The sequence below is a fragment of the Papaver somniferum genome, chromosome 2, assembly GCF_003573695.1.
Source record: "Papaver somniferum cultivar HN1 chromosome 2, ASM357369v1, whole genome shotgun sequence".
Taxonomy (NCBI): domain Eukaryota; kingdom Viridiplantae; phylum Streptophyta; class Magnoliopsida; order Ranunculales; family Papaveraceae; genus Papaver; species Papaver somniferum.
In genome coordinates this window covers 7,362,583-7,383,213 of record NC_039359.1, presented here as the reverse complement: position 1 = coordinate 7,383,213, position 20,631 = coordinate 7,362,583, and the positions used below count along the sequence as shown (strand labels likewise).

At 36.1% G+C, this 20,631-nt stretch overlaps 2 protein-coding genes and 1 long non-coding RNA gene across 3 annotated transcripts in view; 1 reads left to right on the top strand and 2 right to left on the bottom strand.

Annotated features, from left to right (window-relative positions):
- Positions 1-194: 194 nt before the first annotated feature.
- LOC113346792 lies at positions 195-4,310 on the bottom strand. The gene is made up of 3 exons (XR_003358620.1): positions 4,143-4,310; positions 2,741-2,965; positions 195-684 (listed from the first exon to the last, which is right to left on the bottom strand). It is a non-coding gene; the product is annotated as an uncharacterized LOC113346792 (long non-coding RNA).
- A 5,260-nt stretch (positions 4,311-9,570) lies between these two features.
- Positions 9,571-12,637, top strand: LOC113350627 (nuclear polyadenylated RNA-binding protein 3-like). The gene is made up of 8 exons (XM_026594762.1): positions 9,571-9,696; positions 9,787-10,256; positions 10,367-10,422; positions 10,545-10,819; positions 11,478-11,547; positions 11,624-11,700; positions 12,058-12,144; positions 12,437-12,637. Exons 1-8 carry the CDS (start codon positions 9,571-9,573, stop codon positions 12,635-12,637), a joined length of 1,362 nt encoding a protein of 453 aa, XP_026450547.1.
- A 679-nt stretch (positions 12,638-13,316) lies between these two features.
- The window catches only part of LOC113350626, a 7,910-nt gene continuing 595 nt past the window's right edge, over positions 13,317-20,631 (bottom strand). The window contains exons 2-4 of the mRNA XM_026594761.1: positions 19,943-20,604; positions 19,669-19,882; positions 13,317-13,533 (exon numbers count right to left, since the gene is read on the bottom strand). Coding sequence (XP_026450546.1) covers positions 13,317-13,533; positions 19,669-19,882; positions 19,943-20,604 — 1,093 coding nt within the window. The remainder of the gene's footprint in view (positions 13,534-19,668; positions 19,883-19,942; positions 20,605-20,631) is intronic.

Sequence of the window (20,631 nt, the reverse complement as noted above, 5' to 3'; positions counted from 1 at the left end):
AAAGAGAACGACAAGTCCTTATTTTTTTGAGAATGTTTAAAAGTGGATCAAGTATTCTTTAAGGTTCTTTAGTGTGACGTGGTTGTATCTATTTCATGAAATTGCGGAGTGAGATATAAAGTGCTTACTTCTGGCTAGAGATCCTGACAAGCGGCTCAAGGAAGTAATCAAAATCTCGTCTCAAGAATACAATCTAATAAAAATCCCGATTCATCTGCAGATATTTATTTACTATTATTAATTAGCTATTTTTAAGCAGGCTCCCAAAGGATGAATCTAAAGAAAAAGGGAAAACAAAAGCACAAATAATACATAGATGGTGAAGGACTATTAATAGATTGGTTTCTGAACACGTCAAGGACTTGATCTGAGACCTGCCGCAAACTCTGCCATTACAATTATTGCGATCACATCTGTGCCAACATCAGATACTTTTCCGCCATTACCAATCTATTAGCTATTAATAGATTGGTTTCTGAACTCGTCAAGGACTTGATCTGAGACCTGCCGCAAACTCTGCCATTACAATTATTGCGGTCACATCTGTGCCAACATCAGATACATTTCCGCCAAAAAAATTATTTGATGGTTGTTCCAGTTCATATATTATTATCACCTCCACATTGATCAACTGTGCCACCATCAGAAGCATTTTCCAATATTGCATTCCCTGTTGTACTCGTTCTATGTTTAGAGAGGAGGATGCACATCAGTTTCAAGCAAAAAAACATGTGCGTAATTTTCTATTACAAGCAGACGAAATTTTACATACTTCATAACAAGAATGCACCTAATTTTGTAGTGTCGTACTTGATCCATACAGTTTTGTATTTTTACAAGGCCCTATTTTAGTATCTGGATTCAAACAGCAGTTTGAGAAATTAAAATCAAAACTATCCAAAACTTATTTATCCAAGAACACAACTATTTTATTAATGGTCATCTTAAGCTATACTCTATTATAGTAAGGCTAATCCCTATGGGCTAGATTGAACTGCTAGATTGGCCAAAAAGTGTTGCAAATCAAGAAAAAAATGTGGGAAAAAAGTCAACACTACTTCTGAATACTTCTCTCTCCTAGCATTTGCTCACAGTTCAACTAGCAGCGAGATTGAACCGCTGAACTATCCTGCGCTCAAAAAGTGGTCCAAACGCTGAACCATTCAGCATTATACGATCATTCCAGGGAATATCCCTTGGACGCTGTTCCATTCAGCGTTAACTGTGAGTGACGAATTCTGTGTTGCTTACTTGGATGAGATTTTACTATGCAAAAGGTTTCACAGAGGGACCAGCTTAATGGAGTTGGTGACCTAACTTATTACGAGCTTATCATGCTTTTGCGGTTTTATCCACCATCTTTATGGTCATGCGTTCCTTAGAGCATCCACAGTGGGCGAGTATAACCAAATTTATGGGATGAGATCCTAACACAGTGGGACGGAGTAAAGATCAAATTTGGACCAAAGATCAAATTCCAGACCAAATATGGTCGCGACCAAATCCCAAATTCTAATATAGTCGGGCGTAAATTTAAAGTACGCTTGATGCTGGGCGTAAATTTAAAGTACGCTTGTTGACGGGCGGAGATTTAAATTACGCCCGATGAAATTTTAATTAAATAAAAAAAAAAAAGGAATGAGGCGGACTTTTAAAGTCCGCCTGTTAAAATTTACAAAGAATGGGGCGGACTTTTAAAGTCCGCCTGATGGAATTTTAATGAGGCGGACTTTTAAAGTCCGCCTGATGGAATTTTAATGGGGCGGACTTTTAAAGTCCGCCTGACGAAATTTTAATCATGTACCGTTGCGTCACACCACGGACTAAACCCAAATTTTGGTCTTTTTTTTATCTTTGATCTTTGGTTTTGATCGCACCACTGCAGTTGCTCTTAGTCCCTACATAGTGATGTCACCTTGTGTCACTAAACCTCACTGAATGACATATCACCATTGCTCCTAAGAGCCGTAAACTCAAGAAGTAATCAAGATACGTACAAATAATCTTTGAAACACTGTTCGGTTCAGCATCGGACGCTATACTGTTCGGCGTTTCGCTGCTAGATTCGCCATCCCATAGGGGTTAGGAGGTTGCCCTATCTGACATGGATGGCCAATCTAACAGCTAGATATCTAGCCCATGTTCCGGAGGTTCTGGGATATGAAAACACTGATTTGTTGCTAGGTTAACCACAACATAACGACAAGCATAATCGGGTCGGTCGCATTTATATAGAGACATCCCATTGCAACAGTCAATCTCATGATAAATTTCGCTCTTATCTTAACCTTTTGGAATGGAACCAATATAATTTAACTCGGGCTTTTTACCAGATAGAAACCACAAGTGACGAAATCTTCTAAGAGACCCCGTGTATAAGTTAAGGGCACAAGCATCTGCTGAAATTCTCGGAATACAGACACGAGAAATAAGTTTGTTCCATGATTTGGATACGCACTTAAACACAGTCAAACTCTTTATGGGTAATCGACACAAGATCTCAGTTACTAAATCTATCGGTAAACATTCTGCGATTATCGTGTTCGTTGTTTCTCCTGAGACTATCTCAATCTTGATAGTTAAGAATTCCTCATACGAACTTCTTCGAGAAGGCAAATGGGTAGAAGGCTCTATGGTTTGCATCACTCTAGTCTTTGAATTGTGAGAAGCCATGAGTTCAAAACTTGCAGACTGCGATTACCACTAGATTTGACCTTATGTAAAAGAAAATAAAATTTACCCCTGTAGCTCGTGGTTGAGATAATAAATGTGCTCTTGGTGGCAATCTGGAATTCACCTACTGGTGGTCTGGAATTCACCTACTGGTGGAGACTGTTCTTCGCAGTTATTACTTCTTAAGTGATTATCGCTTGAAAAAAAAACACTTTTCGATGGTGGTCTTCTCTTTGCCTGTTGGCACTTAGTCTGCGCTTCTCACACACGGCGAATTATTGGCAGTAATCCCCTATCAACAACAAAAAAAAGGATCTGTTTTCAGAAAGATGAACAGTTCAGCCAACAATCTGGCACCAAGAAAAACTAGATGAGTGATATTTTAGCACCAAGGCCATGCATATGGACCCGCGGTTGGCAGTATTGGATATCAGTATCCATTGATGCCGATACAATACGACAGTTCAAGTTGAAGCACTGACCAATAGTAACTGATATTAGCTGAACTATAGTACTAGTGTCTCTATTACAAATTGAACAGAATTCTCTGAGAAACTAATATAGATAACACAACTACTTGGATAACCTACCCCATTACTAGGCACATCTCATTGCCTGTATAAGTCATAAAATTAGAACATGCCAAGTCATAACATTAGAACATGCCAAAAATTGATGGTAACAATTTTTGGTATTTTGATGGTATCAGCTGATACAGCAAACCAGGATGAGTGCACATGCCAAAAATTGATTTATTTTAATTCTTTTGTATGGAAATGCTATATAGTGTTAAAACGGTCCTGTGCCTGCAGTACTACTCTAACAAACAAATTCAAAGATCCAAAAAATCAATTTTTGATAATTGTGTAGTTCAAAATAATCAAACATGATTTCTGCTAATGAATCAATCAAATTCATCAAAAGAGCAACAAATGAAGTGCAAAACACAGACTCCTTTTCCTTACAAATCAATATGATAATGATTTCAGCTAAAATGTTCAGAAATCGATAAGATCAACCTAGGAATTATATGGCCAATGGAGAAAAGGAACCTAATTTTAAACTGCAAACCTATGAACCATGAAATTCAGGACCGTCGGAGTTAAAAAATTCTGCAAAAATAAATTAAGTAGTCACTGTAAATCCCTATATCATCATCTTTTTTCTCTTAATTTTAACAAAAGATGAAAACTTTATGAAGGAAAAAGTCACGGACACACAATCTGAGGTTACCCTAGATCTAAAACTTGGAATGAGATGTTACTGGATGAAGTTTGAATGCAATTTGGGAACTGATCAAACAGATACAAAACCCAACTCTTCTCGATTTTCTGTTCCAGGACATTATATTAATCAGCAGATCAGGAAGTAACGGAAAGGACAGTATATATGTGCAAGATCAGGAATTGAAATGAACCATAGATCGTGTAAACACCGATGAACTTAAGAAGTAGAAGATATCCACTTACAGAAAAATTGGGAGACGACCTTAGGTGGAGCTTTTAAACCGCAGATCCAATCCAATATATTAACTAAAAACATCTTTTTCCAAGGATCGGAATCACAGAAAAAACTTAATCATCAGATATATTTATACACAAAGGCGCTTTTACTTGGACACGGATAAGGAAACACCAGTTTTCAGAAAAAACAAAGCAAAAAAAAAAGAAAAAAAGTGTTATTTATGGCGAATGCAATTGGGGAACCGAGGGGGAGACCAAAAAAAAAAAAAATATTCTCATTCTCAGGCCCAGAATTAATTTTGTATACCGTAACACCCATAATTATATGAAATTATTATATGAATCAATACATAACTGGTTATGCATATTATCTTTTCAGGCATAACTCGTTACGCAGCCTAATTTTTCAGGGTATGATTGGCAGCGCAACTTGGACATAACATACCTAAAAATCCGCGCCTTAGAATTTTACAAATTTTATATCTTTGGAAATCTTTTTAAAAGAGCTACGCAACAAGTACAAACAAGAATATCAAATTTTTGTTTTTTAACGAAAAAATCGGAGGTGATCCTCATTTTAGGGAAATTTTTTGAAAACTTGATACTTAACCATTATGCAGTCACCAAAAACGATGCATAACACATTCTGCAGACGCATAACGAATTATGCAACCATTTTCTCCACTGCATAACAAATTATGCATTTGGATAACAAAATTATGCATCTATAACAAGTTATATTACCATTTTTTTGGTTGATTTTAGCCGTACATATAAAAAATTGATGCATAATGCAGTATGCATATCAGGTTATGCATCTATTTTCTCGATGCATAATGCATTGTGTAGCCATATTTTCGGACGCATAACAGATTATGCAGGTTTTCTGGACTACATAACAAGTTATGCAACAAATTTTGTAGATGCATAACAGGTTATGCATCCATTTTCACGAATGCATAACATGTTATGCAGACAGTTTCTCGACTGAATGACATGTTATGCAGTCATAACCACATCATCATCTTCTTTCATGTTTCATTAACTCCCACGCAAACCATTATATTTCAGTTATTCGGGGGCTCTTGGTCAAAATCATGTATTTACACCATCATCTTCTTTCATGTATTTACACCATCATCTGCAATTAAACCTTCTTCACAACTCATCCAGTATTGCTTACTCCAACTCAATTCACGGCTGAGAGTTTCATAAAAATCTGAAATTCATTTCAAAATCTTCATTGAAAACAAGTTTTGATCATAAATCTATGATGACCAAACCGTGTTCTACAACTCATTTAGGGATTTTTGCTGCTACCATTAATAACAGTAGTGAATTGAAATTGTAATGAAGAGAATCGGTAGTAAGAGGGTTCGTCGTTAATTCGAAGAAGAAGACGATTTGGTGCTGCTGTTGAGATCAATCGAATTTAGGCATGAATTTGTTCTCGAAATCAATCGAATCTCTCCCTTTTTCTGAGATCTAGGTATAGTGGAGAAGAAGAAGAAGAAAAAAAAAATGAAGAAGAAGAAAAAAAAAGACAGAAACAGAATTTTATATATTTTGGGTTTGAGAATAATTTTCTTCCATAATCTGGGTGCGCGCCTGTAGTTTTGGGAGCGTGGGTTTCACAGTAGAAACATCAGGGAGAATGGGTCTCCCTGTAGTTTTCACAATGCAATTCCCCTCCCTTAAGTTTTGGGCTACAGGCCCAACAAAACAAAAACATCTTCGGACGCATCAAGTAGTGGCGATTGGCAACCAAACCAAGTGCGAGGCCGTCACCAATTTTGTGGGGAAAGCCATAGGGATTAAAACGGTTTAGTCCAAAACCGCCCCCAAAGGTACGGATTAGTCCATCCCGATCCGACTAGGAACAAATTAGTCCAAAGTTTATTTGAAAATGTGTAAAGATGCTGCTATCCTTCGCACGCGTCTCATAAAGCATACGTGCAACAAACTAAAACTGTTTTGTAACTGACACGGTTAATGCGGAAGAGACACATTGGTTCGAAAAAAAAACTGAAATTAAAAACGGAAATGTTAGTATTTCATTTAGCAGAGAAAAGATTAAAAAAAACTCAGAGAAAAGATTAAAAAATACTCAGAGAAAACTTTAACCTAAAATACAAAATCGAAAATCGGAACCCTAAAGCTTCATAATCAAACCTTAAATTTTTGTAGAACTGATGAATAAAGTTGCAGTAACATCATGGTGAGTGCTAAAAAACCAGTTGCAAAACGAAAATCAACAAAAAAATCTTCTGATACAACAACAACAGTTGAAGAAGATACTTCAAAATCACAAGGACCAAAGACGAGATCAAAATCTACATCAGTTTCAACATCAATTGTACCAGAAGATACTTGAAAATCACCACCACCTAAGAAGAAATCAAAATCTACAGCAGTTTCAACAGCAATTGTAGCAGAAGATACTTCAAAATCACCACCACTTAAGAAGAAATCAACATCTGGTCAAGCAAAAAAGGGTAATGCTACTTCAAATTGTTGTCTATCTATTGGGTTTTACCAGTGTAAAGATCTGTACACCGACATGCTATATCATGTTTATATGTTCTGATGTGTGTGTTTTCAAACTGTTGTCCATCTCTTGTGTTTAGCCGTGTACACATCTGTGCACCATCATGCGATTTCATATTTATTTGTCCTAACTAGTAGCGATTTTTATGATATTTGTTGTTGGTGTGTACAGACATGTACACCACCATGTTGTTGCAGGCTTTGATGTTCAGTTATGTCTATTTTTTAGCAATTTTTATGAGATTTGTTGTTGGTGTGTACAGACATGTACACCACCATGCTGTTGCAGGCTTTGATGTTCAGCTATGTCTATTTTTGAACAATTTTTATAAAATTAGTTGTTGGTGTGTACATACATGTACACAACCATGTTGTTGCAGGCTTTAATGTTCGGTTCTGTCTATTTTTGAACAATTTTTATAAGATTTGTTGTTCATGTGTATATACTACTACACTCACATGTTGTTGTACTGATTGTTGTGTTTTGAAACTGTTTTTCATTACTTGTGGTACCAGCGTACAGATCGGTACAACAACATGCCAGTTCATCTTCATACTGCCTGATTGTTGTGTTTAGAAACTGTTTTTTCATCATTGTGGTACCAATGTACATATAGGTACACCAGCATGCCAGTTCATCTTCATATTTCCTGACTGTTGTGTGTTTTGAAACTGTTATTTTTTATATTTTTGTAAGAGTGTAAAGACTTTTGCACCTGTATTGTTCTTATTTGATTAGTTCTCTGTTAAATAGTTGTACCCATATTTGTGTACACACCGTTGTACACCTATGTGATTGTGTTGTAGTTATGAGTATAATGTATGTATTATTCTTCTTGGTTCATTTTCGTAGATTCCAACAAACCTTATAAATCAGGTTTCCATGTGATCGGTGACTTTGTGAATAGAAACTTTGAGGAAGATGAAACAAAAAGAGGAGGAAAAGTATGGTTCACCGATTATCAATTAGAGAAGCAAAAGGAAGGACCATTCTGGTGTCCACAAAAAAAGCAGATCAGAAAGATCATAGAGATACAAGTAAAAAGAGAGATGATGTATGGACTAAGAACCCCAAACTCAATCATGAAAATTGTGAGACATTACCGCCATGAATTTTGTGACACAGGGGGGACACTATTTCATGTTTGATACTCCCAAGACGAACAAGAAAGTGGCAATAAAGAGTGAACCTGAAGATTTGTTTCTAATTTATGGGCTTGAGATGGTGGGGACGGAACTTGAAAAATGAGTAGATGTAAAAACTGCAGCTGAAAAAAGATACGATCCGCTGATAAACATATTGACTCTTAAGAAACCAAATGAGATGGGGGGAAAAGATGTGAAGGAGGAAATCATACGTATCATGAAGCTAAAACCAAAGTCGCAATTGGAGATTGAAAGAAACGCTGAATACTTAGTGGTGTTGTTTACTTTGTACTTGTGTATCACGGTCTTTTTTACCGAGGCAAACGGAAGTATGATTAGCAAGAACCAGTATGCACACTTTTTTGAGTCATTGGATAGGATGAAGAAAACTTGCTAGCCAGTTCATATACATGAGTATTTCATGGCAAGCATTAAGAAACATATCAGTTCACCACTTAAAGTTAATGGTTGTGTGATTTATCTGTTGGTGAGTTTACATGTGCACACAGTTATACACCTGATATATCCATTCACCAGTTTAAATAATTATGTTCATTGTGTTTGTTCCTTTCTCTTGCATTTCTAACTATTCACCTATTAGTTAATGCATCATTGGTTTGCTGAACACAACAAAAGTATGCAGCCAAGCAATGAGGAAGGTGTGTCAAGGATTCTTAGGTGGATCATCAGCGACGTCGGTAATACAATCGAGAAAGACCTGAATGACGCCATGAAAAAGGTATCTCAAAAAACTTTCTTGCAATAGTATATGTACATTGATATACACCTTTAATAAGGTGTACAGGATTGTACATTGTTGGTAGCCTAGTTAGTAATTCGGCAAATTCTTGCAATAGTATATGTACATTGATATACACCTTTAATAAGGTGTACAGGATTGTACATTGTTGGTAGCCTAGTTAGTAATTCGGCGAATTATTCGTGAAAGAATCCGAATCGTCCGAATTCGAATCATGCGTCCGAATTACTTAAACCCGCTCCTGGTATGCGAATTATATGAAGCTCCCGAATTACTAACTAGGCTACCAACAATGTACAATCCTGTACACCTTATTAAAGGTGTATATCAATGTACATATACTATTGCAAGAATTCGCCGAATTTTGAGGTGAGAATCGATCCTATAACCTCCACCTCCCATTAACTACCTCTCAACCACTAGGCAAACGACTTTTAGCTGATATGATCCGACGATACTTAATACATATATCACATTTATAGCACAAATTTTATTACCCCAACCTAAAATTCTAAAATTTTATTATTTAATAAGGGCGAATTTTGAGTACCGAAACCATATTTCTAAAACGAACTATATACGTACGTATCCGTTCCGAACTAGTATCCGAACAACGAACCGTTGACTTACTTTTTGACCGATTCCGACCTATCTGAATCCGTATAATTCCCAGACGTATGCAGTCCCGAACTACTCCCAGTACCCCGAATTGCTAACTAGGGTTGATAGTATATGTACATTGATATACACCTTTAATAAGGTGTACAAGATTGTACATTGTTGATAGATTTTAAGAAATTTGTCATATGTACAACAATGTACACTCTTACAACATGTGTAAAAATTTATACACCTATGATCAATGTTGATACTTTGGCATGTTTTCAGATGCAACCAGGATGGGTAAAGGCTTACACTGATGAATAGCGATTGCTTTTGGATGAGTACCGGAGGCATAAACAAGAAAATAACATAGATGCAATGAAGGAAAAGCTGCGCATATCATATATGCAAAGAAAGGAGTTGGATGAGGAGTTTACTGAATTTCAGGAGAGGCAAGAAAGGATTCTTAATTTCATCGAAGAGAAAATGCTAAAATTTAATGAAGTTGGTTTAGTGAACTTGACAGAAAGAGAAGTTAATGATTTTTGTAATTACAATTTGGATCAAATCTTTAAATTTGCAAAGTAAATACAGCTTGAAACTGAGGAGGATGAGGAGATTGAGGAGCAGGAGGAGGATGAGGAGGAGAAGGAGGATGACAAGGTTGGGGAGGAGCACAAAGAAGATGAGGATATTGAGGAGGAGGAGGAGCAGGAGGATCACAATGAAGATGGTGATATGCATGATGATGATGATGATGAAAATGACAAGGAGGGTAGCAAAGGTGGTGATATTCATGATGATGATGATGATGATGAGCAGGGTGGCAAAGGTGGTGATATGCATGGTGATTACAATAACAAGGAGGGTAGCAAGGGTGGTGATATGCATGATGATTATGATGAGCAGGGTAGAAAAGGTGGTGATATGCATGGTGATGACAATGACAAAGAGGGTAGAAAAGGTGGTGATGACGAGCATGGAACTGAATCTGAAAATATTGAAGAGCATGGAACTGAATCTGAAAAGAATGAAGTTCCGTCTGAAACTCCTGAAAAGCGAAGGTATAAAATCACTTTTATTAAATGTGGCAGTCATTTCTTTTTATGTGTGTAGATAGTTGTACACCAGTATGCTAAAACTCATACCTTTTCTCAAAACTTAAATCTTTTAGCACTCCTCTGTCAAAGACAAATGAAGAGAAGGATGGCAAGGATGGAACAAGGCAAGGTGTTGAGTTTGGAACTGCTAAGAAGACCAGGTATGAAGAAAATGATCTCATCTCGCGCTTCTTTTCATTTTCTGTATACCAATATGTACACCTTAGTGATTTCTTCTGTTTGTGTGTACAGAGACAGCTGAAATCACTGAAGATCAAGAAGACCAGAATATGATGGATGCCACTCAAACTGCTGAAATTGATGAAGCTACGATAATCGCAGCTCAAGCCGTATCTCATCTGGACCCTAAAGGCATGTTTCCGGTTGAAGAAGATGTCCTTTTACTCACACAGGGAGAAGAGCCAGATAAAGAGACTTATACTTCAATTGATGACCTTATAGACAAATTGTCTGAAACTGTGTTCGTAAAGCTTGAAAAAGGTTGTTACAGAATAGCACCATCTGAAGTAAAGGAAAATATAGCAACCCTGATCCACGAATGTCCAAGATTTTCATTGTTGAGCCAAGAAGATCCAAAATAAGAGTCGTCGCAAAAATCATTATCCAATGAAGATGTACAGGAAAGGATCATTGCTGAAGCAGTGCAGTTCATCCAACATCATGAAGATGAATTTTTTAGCAGTCAAAAAGTATAAGAGCAGAAGACACCACCAGCAAAGACAAGAGCAGGGAAGTTGAAGGAAGCAGAGATGTTTAGGACACAAGCAGCTAGCAAGTTGTCCAACACGCCACCAAAGAGAGTTGTAAAGAAAAAGATGGATCATGACTTCACTGCCGAGAGTAAAATCAGATAAGTTAGGACGAAAGTGGATCAAAAAGGCAAGGGGATCAAAGAGGGATAAGAACCAGGTTATCTTGCACCAATAAAGAGAATGGAAAATGAGTATCATCCTCGTCGCCCACTTCCAGATGTTCGTCAATCACCACCATACCATGCTATGCAACCAGGACAAGACAAAAAAGGGTACAAAAATTCTTCGACTACGCAAACCTGACGTAAGTTCACAAAAAATACCTCGCATTATACTAATGATTGAATCTTATAAAAAAAGGTATGTGCACCACTATATACACCATGTTAACATTTCCTTTATGATTCTGCAGCTCTGTAGCATGAGAACTAACAAAACTCGAAGATCCAACAGTCAGGGAACAAATTCTGATTATGGGAAAAGTAATTCGTGAACTTATGTTCAAAAAATATCTGGACCAAGAGGTACTGCAGTTCTACATTCATCAACGTTGCACAGCATTTCTCAGAGATAGCTTTCCTCATCCAGATGATCAAGAGTACATGAGATGTGAAATAATGAGTCCTACTGCATGTGTAAGTTTCTCAAAAACAAATCAAAAAGTCATATATAGATACTTCAATGATGTGTACATAGTTGTACACCTGATTGACATGGCGTGTTCTATGTCTTTGTAGATTTCTTTAGGTGTGTACATAGATGTACACCAGTATGCTATATGATTGACACATGCTCTGTTAAGTGTTTTCATGGATGCTTGATTGTCAAATTTTATTTAGGTGTGTACATAGTTGTACACCTGTATAATACGTCATGGATACATCTATATCATACATTTGTTTGATATGTAGTAGTGTACATGCTTATTAGTTTTCTGTCCTGATTTAGGTGTACCTAATTCATTTTATTTTCCAACAAATTATTGATTACAGTACTATGTGAAGAACAATATCACCAAGATGGTACAAGATCTTATGGTTGATTTCATGCGGTACATGCCTGACAATCTGGAAGTTCTTGTAATCCCTGTCAATCACTCTATAGAACAATTGGCAGTAGGAGTTCACTGGTCGCTTTTAAATTTTTATTTCGAAGCTCTAAAGTGGAAGTGGTACAACTCATTTCACTCAAATAAGGGCTATAAATATGATTCCCAGAAACTTGCAAATGTGTTGCAATTGGAACTCAACAAGAAGAGAGCGTTAAAGGGTGATGCACCTATAGAACCGCAAAAAATAAACATCATGCAATGCCCTGCACAAGAATCAATCCAGAATGCCTCCTATACACTTGTTACTTTATGAAACGAAGTGTGAAGAAGACAAAGAGTATCGAAAGAGATCAGCAGAGGGCCGAAGACATTTGTCAGGAAATGAGAGCAAAATTGGTGGCCAATATGCTGAAAAATTCGGAGTGTATGAAAAGGTGTGGGATATAGCGAAGGATGAACATCACAAGGAGTGGCGCCTGAGTAAAGAGATGAAACCATTGAAGAGGAAGAGGAGTTCTTAAGCTTCATTATACAAGATCGCTTTCTGAATTGCTTCTAAATATTTTTTTATCTTCAGATAAATTTTCAAATTTCGGTTTTCAATACTATAAAGACCTTGAATTAATCTTTTTATTAGTTTCAATCTAGGACTTATGACTACTAAAAATAGCTTGAATTAATCTTTTTATTAGTTTCAATATGGATGTGTTGAAAGTATACTTGTGTCAGTACTAAGGTGTATATTACAGGTTAGTAAAAAATTAAGGTGTACATGATTGTGCACATTTACTGACAGGGCAGAGATTTATAATGGTGCAGTAAGGTGTACATAATGGTACACATGTACTGACAAATTTTTATAATTATCCACGCCTGCAGAACTGAAAACATAAAACTGAAACACTAAACAAAGAATTGAACATGCATTAACAAAATAAAACTAGTAGAAATTATACAGAACTGAAAACTTAGAATATTATTAAATAAAATAAACTAGTAGCATCCATTATACAGCAAGGTGTACAATATGGTACACATGTAAAAAAACATGTAAGAAAACTGAAGTGCACATGAAGGTGTACATAATGGTACACATGTCCTGGCACTAAGTATCCACGCCAAAGAAAATTGAAAAGACATTACCAAAAGTAAAACCAAACACATAGAATCTTTTTAACAAATCAAACATAGAAAAAAGCATCAAAGCATAGGGCAGGTAGCTCTGTTGTGGTGATCAAGGGTGAAGCACTTTGTGCACATCATAGGCCTCTTTTGCTTCTCCCAATAATTCTTGATGCGCTGTGTTCTTCGTCTACCAAGTGGAGGAACTAGAATAGGAACAATAACCCTATCATTAGAATCATAAGCCTTCGGCTTGTCATAATTGGGGATTGGCAAGATGATCTCCTGGTATGTCCTGTTGTACCATTCAGTGGTGAAGTATGGCTCAACAAATGAATAGATGTCCTCCCTCGTAGCTTGAATGGAATCACAGGTATGTGTGATAGGGTGTAGAATACATCCTATTTATTATTTATTGTTTATGCTTTCTCTGCTATTTTTTTGTAAATTATGTATTTTACGCATGTTTTTGAGTTATTAGGTATTTTGGAGTCGCATGGAGGAAAAGAAGAAGAAATCACCCAATTTGTGCGAAATGGGAAATATTGTCATTTCATAGGCGACTCATTTAATGAAGAATTTTCTAGACTCATCTAGACTCATGGGTTTGAATAATTGGGCTTGGATTTGGAAAGAGAAGATGGAAGATTTAAGAAAGACTTGGATTTGGAAGTTGAGCTACAAAGGGAAAGTGGTGTTATTATGGAATGAGGTTTCTATTCCTAAGAGGATTGATAGGAAATTGAAGCCTATAAATAGAGAAGTTCTCTACACAATTTTTACACACCTTTTACACACACAACACTTCTCTTTTCTTTATTCTTTGTGTGAACTCCTTAGCATGAGTATCTAATTTTATTGATTGAGGATGAATTCCTAGTTCTTAACATGTTTTGAGTTTTGTTTTAAATCTACTTTGAAGTTTTCACATGATTATCGTTTGTTTTTACTAATAGGAATGTTTATACATTCATGGTTGATTGATAGGTCGTTTAGGATGCATACTAAATTGATTTTTTAATTGATCTAAAGCTAGTGAAAGTTAGGGGATAAGTAATCGTTTCTTGACTCTTTACATAAGTAGCAAGCACGAGACCTTGCGGAGGGATTCCGTGGAGCAATTGTGTGTGGAATCAACGTTAGGAAGTAGAACTTGAGCTAAGAGTCTAACTGCTAATATCAACCTAATAAATTCATAAATCTTAATGCGTTTAACTAAATTACATCTTGAGTGAGCTACTACTAGGTGGTTTGGTGAACAGAATCCGGTAGTCGAGAACTTCTGTTTCCGGTGATACTAGGGATTTAGGGGTTTAGCACTGAGCTAGCTGCTTTATCTACAGTTGGTGATAATCTGTGACTAATAAAAAATGGAAAAGAACATAACTTGAATCATTGTTTTTCAACGAAGAAGGATTCCTTAGTCTTGTCTCTCTTATTGATTTTCCTTTATTTTTTTTAATTGCTTTGTTTATTCTTTTACTTTATAAAATCTAAAACCCCCCTTTTTTGTGACATTATAAGACAACTAAAACCTCCACCTCCTCGTGGGAACGATCCTTACTATCGCTATATTACTTGTGAATTAGTGAGAAAAATATTAATTAATTTGTTGTGGTTACGACACGCATCAAATTTTGGCGCCGCTGCCGGGGAGCAGCGGAGCAGTTTAAATTGTTTTTATTTTCGTTTTATTTTTGTTTTTAACTTTGTTTTCTAGAATTTTTATTTCAGGTACCAGTTTTCCATGTACGGTGGACAAGGGAAAGCATATTACAACAATCAATACGGTTTTCAACCTCAACATTATGTCAACTTCCAACCATCCTTAGGATACAAACTTTATGGATATTCTCATACATATCAACAACCTTATGACGGGTATTTAAGTGAACAATCAATAGGAGGGGAGGATAGTTATGCTTCTAAATCTATGCGTGATCTCCTCGGTATAAGGCAACCTAGTTTGAGGAAACTTGAGAGATGGTTTTATCAATTGATTGATGAAGGCCTAGCATCGGATGAAGAAATTCTTGAAGCTAAAAGAGCTTTAAGAATGGAGCGTGAAAAACATTATTATATGGGTTACGATGATGATTTTGAACCTTATGAAAATTATTGTAACAAGGATAAAGTTATTCCAACTCCGGATCATAATAACGATCCTTCACCTATTCAAAAGGAGGAGATTTGGTGTGACTTACCTATTGTTATAAACGGTGTAACACTCTCACAAGAAGATCTTGAGATTTACACCGAAGAAGATTTTATGAGAGAGGAATAGCCCGATTCCGATGATGAAAATGTTGAAGAGATGATGCTTGAGAATGAAACTAAATTGAATGATTTTATGGAAGACCCAATTGAACTTTCCAATGATTTTAATGATGCCGAGACTTTGGTTAAGGTAGAAAACGACGAAGAATGGTTGCAAGGTTTGATAGAGGACCGCGATATACAAGAGGTAAGTAATTCACTTGAATTTTTTAAGGATGAAGAGGATTCCGTAATACAATAAATTGTGCAAGGTTTGTCTAACACTTTGCATATTGATTCTTCTCCTTTACCTCTTATTGGTTTGAATTTATGTGCTTCGAAAGTATTTTTGGATGATTTTGTTTCTAGATATCCACCATTGGAAACACTTGATGCTAACACTATGCAGGTTTGCCAAGAGGAATACATGGAAGTTCCCAAATTCTATGTTCTTTATGCACTTCCGAGTGTGGAAAAGACTAGGTGTGGGGGAAATTTCTATCGAGAGATAAAATTATTATTATTTTCTTGTGCTAACATTTGTATGGAGTTATTGTTTGCAAAACAGGTACTATGGGTGGATCCCCAAATTTTCCGATTGTTAGTATATGGGAGTGAATCTTACAAGAGCCATGTCGGGCCGTCGACTTTAAAACAAGCGCTTAATGGGAGACAACCCATAGGTTTTGTATTTCTTATCCTTTTCTTTTTTGTTTTCTTTATTTATTTTTTCTTGTTCCATATCATGTTAGGGTTTCCCACCTTTACTTTACTTGGACGATTCAATTACATTGAGGACAATGTAAGGTTTAAGTGTGGGGGAGTGATTAAGCATTTATTTAAAAAAAAATTTTTTTTTGCATAAAACCTCCAACTTGTAGAGATTTTAGAGTCACTAGCATACTTCTAGGTATGTTTACATAGAGAATTCTGACCGACATAACTGAACTTGGAAGTGTTAGGGAACTACGTTCGGATTTCTTGCTTGTTAGAGTGTTAAATAATGGATTTAATCATGCCGGTGATGCAGATTAGGAGCAGGGAGACATGCATTATTAGAGTTGCTGATCAATCATTAGTGGAGACTACCCTATTTATATCATGCGAGGCACCGACCAGATTTTTTATAAATAACTAAAGAGCTTTCTTTTGAGTGTGTGTCACCGTATGTTAATTCCGGGTAGAATAGTGAGCTACCCAACCTCCCACCAATAGAAGCACTACTCTTTGATATCTTGAGTGCTAATTTTGTCAATCATGAGGGTGACGTCTATAGATGAAAGCCTCCTTCTTGTAGTTCGATTTGCAGTTAGCACCATTCTCTCTCTCGACAACAACGGATCCATAGAAACACCATCATCATCAACAAGGGAGCGACATCAAAATCTACAAGGAAAGTTGAAAAATTTCAAGGTTTACAAGCAATGGAACAAGAAAAGAGAAAATTTCATATCCAAGTAAAGAAACTAGACAATGAGCGGAATTATATATACATGTTGAAGACTTATTTACAAAACAAAGAAAAGCAAAAGGTGAGAATTATTGAAGTTTATGATTTCGAGACGATATAAGTTGTGAAGAATCAAGCGGTAAAGTATTTTTCCCATGACCATGGTTTGTTTTTATTTTCACTTTTATTTTGTATTTTATTTCTCTTGTCTCTAAAAAAAAGTAAATTAAAAAGAAAATGAAAAAAAAAATAAAAAAACGAGACAAGAAATTTTTTATTTTTGTTTTATTTAATAAGCCGTGGGGAAAGAAAATCTATAAGGAAGTTTCAAGCGACAAGGATTTTGAGGAAGAGAGTTACAAATTGTCAAGGAATTACGAAGTTCGAACATTTATCATAAATAGTTGAAGTTGAAGACGAAGACCAAGAAGATGAAGACGAGGAGTGGAAGATGTTTCTATCGGATGCCGTGAGAGTGTTGTTACCATAATTGGAAATCGGATGTGAAGGTAAGTAAGTAATCTCATCCTCGATAATAGTGGTTGATTTCCTTTCTTAGATATCGTCAGAAAAATGGTTTTTCAAAATGTTAAAAGATGTGGGTTTTTAAAATATTTCGGAAGTTGTCCTTCCCACCATTCAACGTGTTGCAGGATTTCTCTTTTCGTTCCTACCCGCACACATGTGAGAACCATAAAGTACGTCTTTTGAGTGCAATTTCATAAAACCCTTTTTGGTGAGGCAGAAGTCGAGGCGAAATGCTTATTGATCGCTCTCAAACACACGTTCTCTCATTATGGTGTGGTTATTTCTCACTCAACAATTAAGAATGAGAATATGTTCTTTAGTATTTCTAATTTCTTATTACTAGCATGCAGAAACTCTATGTCCTCATAACTCTTTGGATGCTTGGGACGCTGGAACGCTTTGAAGTTGTAAGTTTTAGTTTGATTTGCTCGAGGACTAGCAAAGTCTAAGTGTGTGGGAATTTGATAGGGCGTAGAATACATCCTATTTATGATCTATTGTTTATGCTTTCTCTCCTATTTTTCTTGTAAATTATGTATTTTACGCATGTTTTTGAGTTATTAGGTATTTTGGAGTCGCACGGAGGAAAAGAAGAAGAAATCACCCAATTTGTGCGAAATTGGCAATATTGTCATTTCATAGGCGACTCATTTAATGAAGAATTTTGTAGACTCATCTAGACTCATGGGTTTGAATAATTGGGCTTGGATTTGGAAAGAGAAGATGGAAGATTTGAGAAAGACTTGGATTTGGAAGTTGAGCTACAAAGGGAAAGTGGTGTTATTATGGAATGAGGTTTCTATTCCTAAGAGGATTGATAGGAAATTGAAGCCTATAAATAGAGAAGTTCTCTACACAATTTTTACACACCTTTAACACACACAACACTTCTCTTTTCTTTATTCTTTGTGTGAACTCCTTAGCATGAGTATCTAATTTTATTGATTGAGGATGAATTCCTAGTTCTTAACATGTTTTGAGTTTTGTTTTAAATCTACTTTGAAGTTTTCACATGATTATCGTTTGTTTTTACTAATAGGAATGTTTATACATTCATGGTTGATTGATAGGTCGTTTAGGATGCATACTAAATTGATTTGTTAATTGATCTAAAGCTAGTGAAAGTTAGGGGATAAGTAATCGTTTCTTGACTCTTTACATAAGTAGCAAGCACGAGACCTTGCAGAGGGATTCCGTGGAGCAATTGTGTGTGGAATCAACGTTAGGAAGTAGACCTTGAGCTAAGAGTCTAACTGATAATATCAACCTAATAAATTCATAAATCTTAATGCGTTTAACTAAATTACATCTTGAGTGAGCTACTACTAGGTGGTTTGTTGAACAGAATCCGGTAGTCGAGAACTTCTGTATCCGGTGATACTAGGGATTTAGGGGTTTAACACTGAGCTATCTGCTTTATCTACGGTTGGTGATAATCTGTGACTAATAAAAAATGGAAAAGAACATAACTTGAATCATTGTTTTGAAACGAAGAAGGATTCCTTAGTCTTGTCTCTCTTATTGATTTTCCTTTATTTTTTTTAATTTCTTTATTTATTCTTTTACTTTATAAAATCTAAAACCCCCTTTTTTGTGACATTGTAAGACAACTAAAACCTCTTGCTCCTCGTGGGAACGATCCTTACTATCGCTATATTACTTGTTAATTAGTGAGAAAAATACTAATTAATTTGTTGTGGTTACGACACGCATCAATGTGCACAAGGAAAACCATTAACTTTGTACATGTGACATGTACAAGTTTTCTGCAATAAATCTACAGAATGAGACCGGGGAGACGCGACTTCATACAATCTTTCCATGGACTGAGTAACAATCCAAGTACGACCAATGTTGATGTTTTCCTTTAGTAAAGCCTCATATATGGGAGTGAGCCTAGTGTTGAAATTTTCTAGACCTTATATCCTTTTATCAGAATTCTTCTTTATAACCTTCAAACTAACATAATAAATACATAAAACATAAAATCAAAACATGATCTAGAAGGAAATCAAAACATGTGTACAACAATGTACACATTAAGGAAATCCATGTGTACAACAATGTACACATTAAGGAAATCCATGTGTACAACAATGTACAAACAGTTGCAGAATCACATATAAAACATGTGTACAAGGAAAGATGTACACATCAAAGAAAATAAATGAATGAAACACTAAACATAAAACTCACTGTATCGGATCAAGAAGAGCAAAAGCAGACAACTTTTTGAAATTAAGAATCCAGTTGTTGAAGGACTCAGAAAGAGTTGAAGAGTGAGCACTATATCTGCATACAGGGAAAAATGCATTTGCCCCTTTCTCCTTTGGAATAATCCTGAGATAATTAGCAACATGTCCACATCCAAGTGCATGCATGCCCCGCAAAGCTTCTTCAAAGTTAGTTGCTGTGTAAGAGTAAGCAGCTTTCTAAAACAAATCAATAACAACCTTCGAACTCGCATCACCTGATCCAACAGGGAGATTGCACTTGACGTAGTAAACGCAATAGTTGTGAAAAGAATTAGGAAATAATTTTGGAATTCCATGCAAAAGTCCTTCTCCACGGTCACTAAGAAAAACAATCTGACGACCATCGACAACTTGTTTAAGATTCTCCAGAAACCAAAACCAAATTTCTTTGTTTTCAGCATAAACAAGAGCAAATGCAAATGGGTAAAAACCATTGTTTCCGTTGATACATGTTGCAGCCATCAAAGCACCCCTGTATCTACCAGTAAGGAAAGTAGCGTCCAAGTAAATCATGGGCCTGACATACCTGTAGCTATGCTTGCAAGCACCGAAACAAATGAAGATCCTCTGAAATCTTTGGGTTGCATGATCAACTTCAAAATTAACAAAGCTATCAGGATTAGTTTGCTCAATGGCTTTGACATACCAAGTTAAACCGCTATACGACTTCTCGTCGTCACCAAACTGTTCTTCAAATACGGCTTCTTTCCCTCTACGGGCATGGTAATACTTGATATTGGACCCATAAGTATTCTTAAAAAGAGACATGATCTGTTTGGGTTTTAAACTACGATCACCCTGTATATTGTCAGCGATCAAATGCTTGACTAACTTGGTTGTCACCGCAGGACTTTTCAACCTCAAACCAACACCACAGCTACAAAAAAAAAAGAAAAAAAAAAAA